Below are 7,403 nucleotides of genomic sequence, written 5' to 3'. Positions count from 1 at the left end.
TTCCCAGGGGTGACCGTATCTACCCAGTGGTCCTAGAATGTCATAATATGAAAAAAACTTCGTTTTCTTGAAGAGTTAAAGAGGCTGCGTCCCAAAGTCGAACCTTAAAACGTACAGGAATTAGAAGAGGCAGTTGGGGGGCTGCCGCCCCCCAAACCCTCAGCTTTTAAAGACTCTTTTGTACAGGTTTTTTGTTTTTTTGCTAACCCCCCGCTCTTGGCTTCGGAAAGGCCCTCTTTTAATTAACAAAAAATTGAAATGAATGAATAATGGAATAACTTCGAAAAATGTTAAACACAAGAGGACAGGAGAACCATTGCGCCGAAACTAGTAATTAGTAACAATGAAGTCCCCCCACAAAAAAAAACCTGTACAAAAGAGTCTTTAAAAGCTGAGGGTTTGGGGGGCGGCAGCCCCCCAACTGCCTCTTCTAATTCCTGTACGTTTTAAGGTTCGACTTTGGGACGCAGCCTCTTTAACTCTTTAAGAAAACGAAGTTTTTTTCATATTATTTCTGTACGTTTTTCTACAATCGAAATTTCGCGGATAAGCTCCTGGGCCGTAGGGGGACCTTAACTTGTGAATTTCAGCCCGATCGGACAACGTTAAAAAGGGGGGGGGTTGGAGGGTCGAAACTTTCGGGGGGTTAAGATTTTCCTACGAAACTTTCCAGGAAAATTACTCGGAGAATTCCGCATCGAATGAGTCTTCGTACACCCAGATCCGATGTCGGATGTGACCTGTAGGCGTCTAGGAAAAAAAAGTAAATGAATTTTAAGTGGCTATGCGTGGTTTCTGAAAACAGGGAAGGAGTTATCGGATCGAGCTGAAATTTCGCGGATAAGCTCCTGGGCCCTAGGGGACCTTAACTTGTGAATTTCAGCCCGATCGGACAACGTTAAAGGGGGGCTGGGGTTGACGAGTCGAAACTTTCGGCCAGATTTTCCCCATGAAGGAAAAGTTGGAGGGGGATGAAATTTTGCAGGTTTCTTAGTTGGAGCTCGGGCTACGAAATGCATCCCTCCCCATCCCTCTGCGACCACTGGAACCGAAGATCGCTTAACATTGTCGTGTTGCGCCTCTTTATAGAGGCACAAGTGTGCCTCCTTGATGAGAGGGCTCATTCTAACGAAAATTAAAAGTTCTAGTGTCCTTTTTAAGTGACCAAAAACTTGGAGGGCACCTAGGCCCCCTCCCAAGCTCATTTTCCCCAAAATCACCGGATCAAAATTCAGATATAGCCATTTTATTCATCATAGCAAAAACTTAATTAGTCTTTTAAAATTTTAAACTAAATTAAAAAATTAGTTAATTAGTAAGTCGTCTTTGGGGACGACTTACTCCGCCGTAGTCCCCGTGGGCGGGGTTGCAAGTTACAAATTTTGACCAGTGTTTACATATAGTAATGGTTATTGGGAAGTGTACAGACGCTTTCAGGGGGATTTTTTGGTTGGGGGGGAGGTTTGAGGGGAGGGATTACGCAGGGGGAACTTTCCATGGAGAAATTTGTCATGGGAGAAGAACATTTCAATGAAGGGGGGTGCAGGATTTTTTTTAGCATTTTTTAAAGAACAATGAAAAAATGAATATGCAAAAATTCTTCAACTTAAAGTAAGGAGCAGCATTGAAACTTAAAACGAACAGAAATTATGACGCATATGACGGGTTCACTTCCTCCTAATACCTTGATCTTTACTCTAAAGTAATTTTATTAATTTTAACTATTTATTCTACAGCCTTTGTGATTCAGGGGTCATTCTTAAGGAATTGGGACAAAATTAAAGCGTTAGTGTAAAGAGCAAGGTACTGACGAGAGGGTGACTTCCCTCATATACGTAATACAAACATACAAATTTAGAAGTTTGTTACGTAAACTAATTTGTAAGTTACGTATATTTTACGTATATTTAGCATAGTCAAAACACCTAATAACTATGTCTTTAGGGACGACTTACTCCCCCACTGTCCCCGTGGGAGGGGCTGCAAGTTACAAACTTTGACCAGTGTTTACACATAGTAATGGTTATTGGGAAGTGTACAGACGCTTTCAGGGGGATTTTTTGCATTATACAAAAAAAAATCTCTGAGCAAAATAAAAAAAAAATAAATGGAAAATAAGAGAAGATATGAATTACAGTATTTTGACTCTTTTGACTTAAACAGACGACATACAGAAAAAAATCGAGATACACATATTTAAATCAAGATCCATTTAATTGTATCAACACATATCAAGAGGGGGCTGTAACTTTCCCAAATAAGGTTTCAGACCATGATGATATCAATGGTTTGTTTCATTTTGATGCGACACCAATTTCGAGGAGTTTAAGGCTCTTTTTTGAAAGTCTTATACATCTGTTTTCTAAACAAATCTTACTATTAAGATTAATGGAAATAATAGTTACCACTCGTGAATAAGTAACAACAATTTTTTTTTTTTTTACTGAACACGATAAATGGGTATTGACACATGATATTTACATGATGATGGGTATTTACCTGATATTGCAGAAAGGCAACGTTCTAGAAGGAGACATGCAAGAAAAAAAGAGGCATGTTTAGATTTTAAATTTTGTGCTCTTTACCGCAGTACTGATGTTTCCATATGTATCGTTAGGACACATAGGCCATCGAACTTAAAAAAAAAAAAAAACACTAATAAAATAGAATTTTTAATTTAAAAATGCAGAATATTGACATTAATAAGATCACCATGTTTCTTTCTATTATTATTTACATCTTAATTCATTTAAAATTGTATTTTTAATCCCAATATTATACACAACATCCAGAACTACCACTCATGATCAACTGGATATCTAGAGTCTACATAGCGTAACCGATTTAACAATGAACTAATCACTGAAAGAACAACAAACAAATATATAATTGGGGCTATATATGTGTTCATCAGGAGGGGGGAGAGTGTTTGGGCACCGACTATAACGTTAAAGCAGGGGCTGTTGCCCATATGTATGGATCTTACGCCCTGTCATAGCTGTCCTCCTATAGGTGGTGTTCTGCGTCACCAAACAATTTAACCCATTACTGGGAAAGTGTTCGTAACTCAAGGGACGTTTAGACGCACCAGTGGACCCTGTTGAGTGCACATTTGAAAAATCTTGTTCCTCCTCCAAGTGTATTTATGGTCCCGGTCAGGGGCAAGGCCCCCCTTGGTCCATACCTTCTATGGAGATACCCTACATATCTGTAGGGCGTCCCCCTATTGCCACCTGGGGACTTTCTAAGTGGCCTGGGGGAGGCCTCTTAAAGCTAGAAAATGGCTTCAAAATTACCAGCTTTAAGGGAGGCACCTTAAAGCTAGTAAAAGCTGGTTATTGTGGCTGCAAATTACGGCTGCTTTTATCATGGCAATTAGTTACAACAAAATGTGGCTACTATGAGCAAAACTATGGCTACTCCCCTAGTATGTTGCAATAAATTACGGCTATTATAAAAAATTGCAACTGCTTCCTTCCTAAATTGCACAAAAACATGGTTTTTATTACCACAACTGCAAAATTATGGCTACTATTATCATGGCTATTATTTACAATAAATTATGGCTAATACAAACAGAATTACGGATACCCTATCTCCAGTGCTGCAATATTAGCTATATTGCATAATTCATGACTAATTTAAACAAAATTAGAACTATCCCCCCCCCATATTGCAGTAAATCAATGCTACTCGTATGATGACTATTAGTCGTAATAAATTATGGCTATTATGAATTAAACTATGGCTAATACCTTCTGACATTGCAATAAGTTATGGCCATTATTAGTAAGGAAACGAAATCATGGCTAGAAATATATACATGGCGAGAATTGGATGATACAACTTTTCTTTAGTTATAACAATCAGCTCAGGAAGGGCCATGCAAAAGAGTGTTATCTTTAAAAAGCAAACTTAAAAAAAAAATTCTAAGTTATGCATTTAGCGTCAAACCACAAGCAATTCACCCAAAGGCTGTACATGCTTGTAAGTAATTAAAAAAAATAGACCTACTTTGCCTGGGCAGCGTGAAGTGTTGCAGCAGCCTTTGTCCGGCTTCGCCGACTATTATACTAAAACTGACTTTGAATTTTTCTGTGTCCATCACTTAAGCTTGATTTATGTCGTTTCATCAGTTTTTTTTCATTTCATAATGAAAAAACAGCAAAAAGTAATTTATAATAAAAAAAATTACTGATTTCCATCAGTAAATTGAAGAAAGTGAAGAAAAAATCAAAATAAAACCAAAATGACTGCTTCTTTGAATATCAAATTAGCCAACTCGTGATACATTCTTATATTTGCGAAATTTGCAAAAACTACCATGTTTTGGAAAATGCAAAATAGTGCTTTACGATGATTTTTTTAAGAGTGGAAACAATACTCTTTAAGAATGTATTACGGTGGAAAATAAAAGTATTTTGGGATGTTTCACGTGAGTTGAACATGGTTAATTTGATATCTATTGTACGTAATCATTTTGAAAACAAATGTGGAAAGATGGTGTCTAGATAGTGTTTAAAATATAAACTAGCCTCTTGAATTCGCCTAATAGCTTGAAAACATCAATACTACACGAATCCTTTGGATGAATTGAAGGATTTTTTTGAAGCGGATAATAGAGAATGATTTTCTTTCGGGGGGAGGGGTTACAAAAAAAAACTAAAAACGCATAAGAAATTTATCTATATTCACTTTTGTTACGTTTCTAAGAGTCAGGATAACATGTCGGGGGGGGGGGGGTTGAAAACCCCTAACCTCACCCTGGATACGGCCTTGATTATGGGTAATAATAGGACCTCTGGATTTCATATTAAGGTTGATTAATTCTTGATTTCAAATATTACTTAATTACGTTTCTACAATTAAAAATCAATGAAAATTTTTAGGCTATTGATAATTTTTTATAAAACAGCAGAAAAACATCTTTTTTGTTCTTCAGTATTTGAAAAATACAAATGGCAACATTTTAAATTGTAGGAAAAGATAGTATTTTTCCTTTCTAGAAAACAGATGAAAATGAGGTCAATACACAACCTTCATGACAAAATTACTTGACTTAACTTGACTTAATGCTCCTGCTGAAATGCTTCCAGCGTTGAGAGTGATGCTACATGGTGCCTCCATTTAGACTGGTCTCTTGCAAGGATGTGGACCTCCTCTTGAATATTTGCCATGGCTAAGAAGACACCTCTCGTGTCCTTTCATCTGGTTGGGGGACGACCTCTTGGGCGTTTCCAACCATGCAGCACGGGACAAAAGTCAAAAATCGTTAGTGTGGGAGTGTTGGGGGCATGCAAAGGAGATGTCCATACCCGCTTAGTGCTCGTTGGGCGAGTTGGACTGAGAAGAGTGTTTCAGCAGTTAGCAACAGGAGGTTCTCGTTGCTAACAAAATTGTGCCAGCGTAGTCCTTCAATGCGGCAAAGATGTTTTGTTTGGGCTATATTTGCGGTGCTAAGCACAGACTGAGTGGCTGGCCAGGTTTCGGCTCCGTAAAGAAGCACAGGTCCCACTGAAGCATTGTATATGGGCATCTTGGTCCTATGGCTGATAGAAGGTTTCCTCCAAAGGGCACTTAGTCTTCCCACTAATGCTGAGGCTTTGGCAATTCGGTTCATTAGATATTTGAGGATTCATCCGTCATTTGAGAGGATAGAGCCAAGGTATGTAAATTCATCAACAATCTCAGCTGGTTTGTCACCAACCATTAGGACTCACGGGGGACGCAGTGAGTTATGGGGTTCAACAAACATCACTTTTGGCTTCTGCCAATTAATCGAAAACCCTATCTTTAAGGCTTCATCAGCAAGGATCTCTAGGGCTTCTCTGAGCTTCGACGGTGAATCAGAGACAAGAGCAAGGTCATTGGCATAGTCAGCATCTGAAAGTACTCTATTGCCGTAATGCAACCTCAGCTGGAGGCGGTTTATGGTACAAGTCATAATGTAGTCAATGACACAATTAAATAGCTCTGCAGCAGTAGAACAGCCCTGACGGACTCTAGTATTGCTTTCAAAAGATGAGCTGTGTCTGCCACTGACTTGCCTGCAGCTCTCTGTCCCTTTGTGGAGCCGCTCAAAAAGGTTGCAGTACTTTGCTGGTAGTCCTGTTGTTTTCAATATGAGCCAGAGTGATTGCCGGTCGACAGAATTGAAAGCAGCCTTGAAATCCACAAAGGCATGATATGCTTTTTGTTGAAATTCTCGAGTCTTTTCTATCAGCTGCCTCAGTGTGAATATTTGCTCCATGATGGACCTTCCTGGCATGAAGCCAGCCTTTTGGATTCTTTGTTGGCTTCTGAGGAAAGTGGAACAGCGGTCCAGGAGGGTCATAATGAAGAGCTTCCTGGGCACAGAGGAGTTTGATACCACAATAGTTGGAGCAGATTCTGCAACTGCCTTTCCATTTCCAGAGAGGCAGAATGATGCCCGTTTGCCAGTCTTCTGGAATCCATTCTGTACAAAATACTATGGAAAACAGTATTTGGAGCCAGAGAAGGGTCAAAGACAAAATTAGATTTGACGAAGTTAAACCTTAAATGAGCTAAAGGAAGAAACTGGTATTTATCAGTTTTCTCAAATTAACATATTACAACTTATACATACCCAGCTCATATAAGTAAGACAGAGAAAAACTCAATTTGGTTTAACTGAAAAGTAAGGAATGTAGCACTAAGCACTGATTGAAAATCGATAGTTAGAGAAATTATACATTTATAGCCAGTACTAAGCCAAAAGAGTAAAGTAGTTGTATTTTCCTAGCCATTAGGTTTTATTTCTACAAAATAAAACGGAAAAATTGTTTTCCCCAAAAAGCTTTTGCAGATATTGTAGGGTAACAATCTGTTCTATGGCCTCTTTGGGGGAAAAAAAGAACAAATAACAATAGAGAAATATACAGTCTACAGTCATTCCTTCCATAAAAGTCTTAGATGCCCTATGGACAGAACTTACAACCCTTGCCCAGGCTCTGGTAGTTTGTATCAACCCCCAAAGTCTTGTTATATGATTTTCTGACTATTTTGAATAAAAGGACTGTCTCAAGCTTCTATTGGATGCATCTTGGGAAAACACGAAATGGGTGTGATAAAGGAGGGGGGTAGCTGTACTCTGATCATTTTAACTCTTAAAAGGGCCAATAGAACTTCTGATTACAAACCCAATGCATATACAACTAGTATTTCTAAAAAAAAATTATATATGCCCCAAGGGCATAACTTAGAACCCTTACCCTGAGACCAGTGTGGGGGGGGGGGTGTCTTCCTCACAGCCTTAATTTTCAGACCCTTCAACTACAATTAAAAAAATTCTATATCAAAATTTCGCTTGGTCATGTTTGGGGAAATGATGGGCTTGGAAATTGATGGAAAGGGGGGGGGAGGGACTGGTTGCTTTCAAAACA

General features: G+C 38.7%; 1 protein-coding gene across 1 annotated transcript; it reads right to left on the bottom strand.

Moving 5' to 3' along the window:
• Positions 1 to 5,716: 5,716 nt before the first annotated feature.
• Positions 5,717 to 6,250, bottom strand: LOC136042693 (uncharacterized). The gene has a single exon (XM_065727654.1). It carries the CDS (start codon positions 6,248 to 6,250, stop codon positions 5,717 to 5,719), a length of 534 nt encoding a protein of 177 aa, XP_065583726.1.
• Positions 6,251 to 7,403: the final 1,153 nt, after the last annotated feature.

Source organism: Artemia franciscana, unplaced genomic scaffold, assembly GCF_032884065.1.
Source record: "Artemia franciscana unplaced genomic scaffold, ASM3288406v1 Scaffold_1788, whole genome shotgun sequence".
Taxonomy (NCBI): Eukaryota; Metazoa; Arthropoda; class Branchiopoda; order Anostraca; family Artemiidae; genus Artemia; species Artemia franciscana.
The sequence above is the reverse complement of the archived record's forward strand: the minus strand, read 5'-3'. Positions and strand labels throughout refer to the sequence as shown.

Coding starts and splice junctions, on each gene's coding strand:
- LOC136042693 (XM_065727654.1), bottom strand. CDS start 6,250: ATGGAGCAAATATTCACACTGAGGCAGCTGATAGAAAAGACTCGAGAA.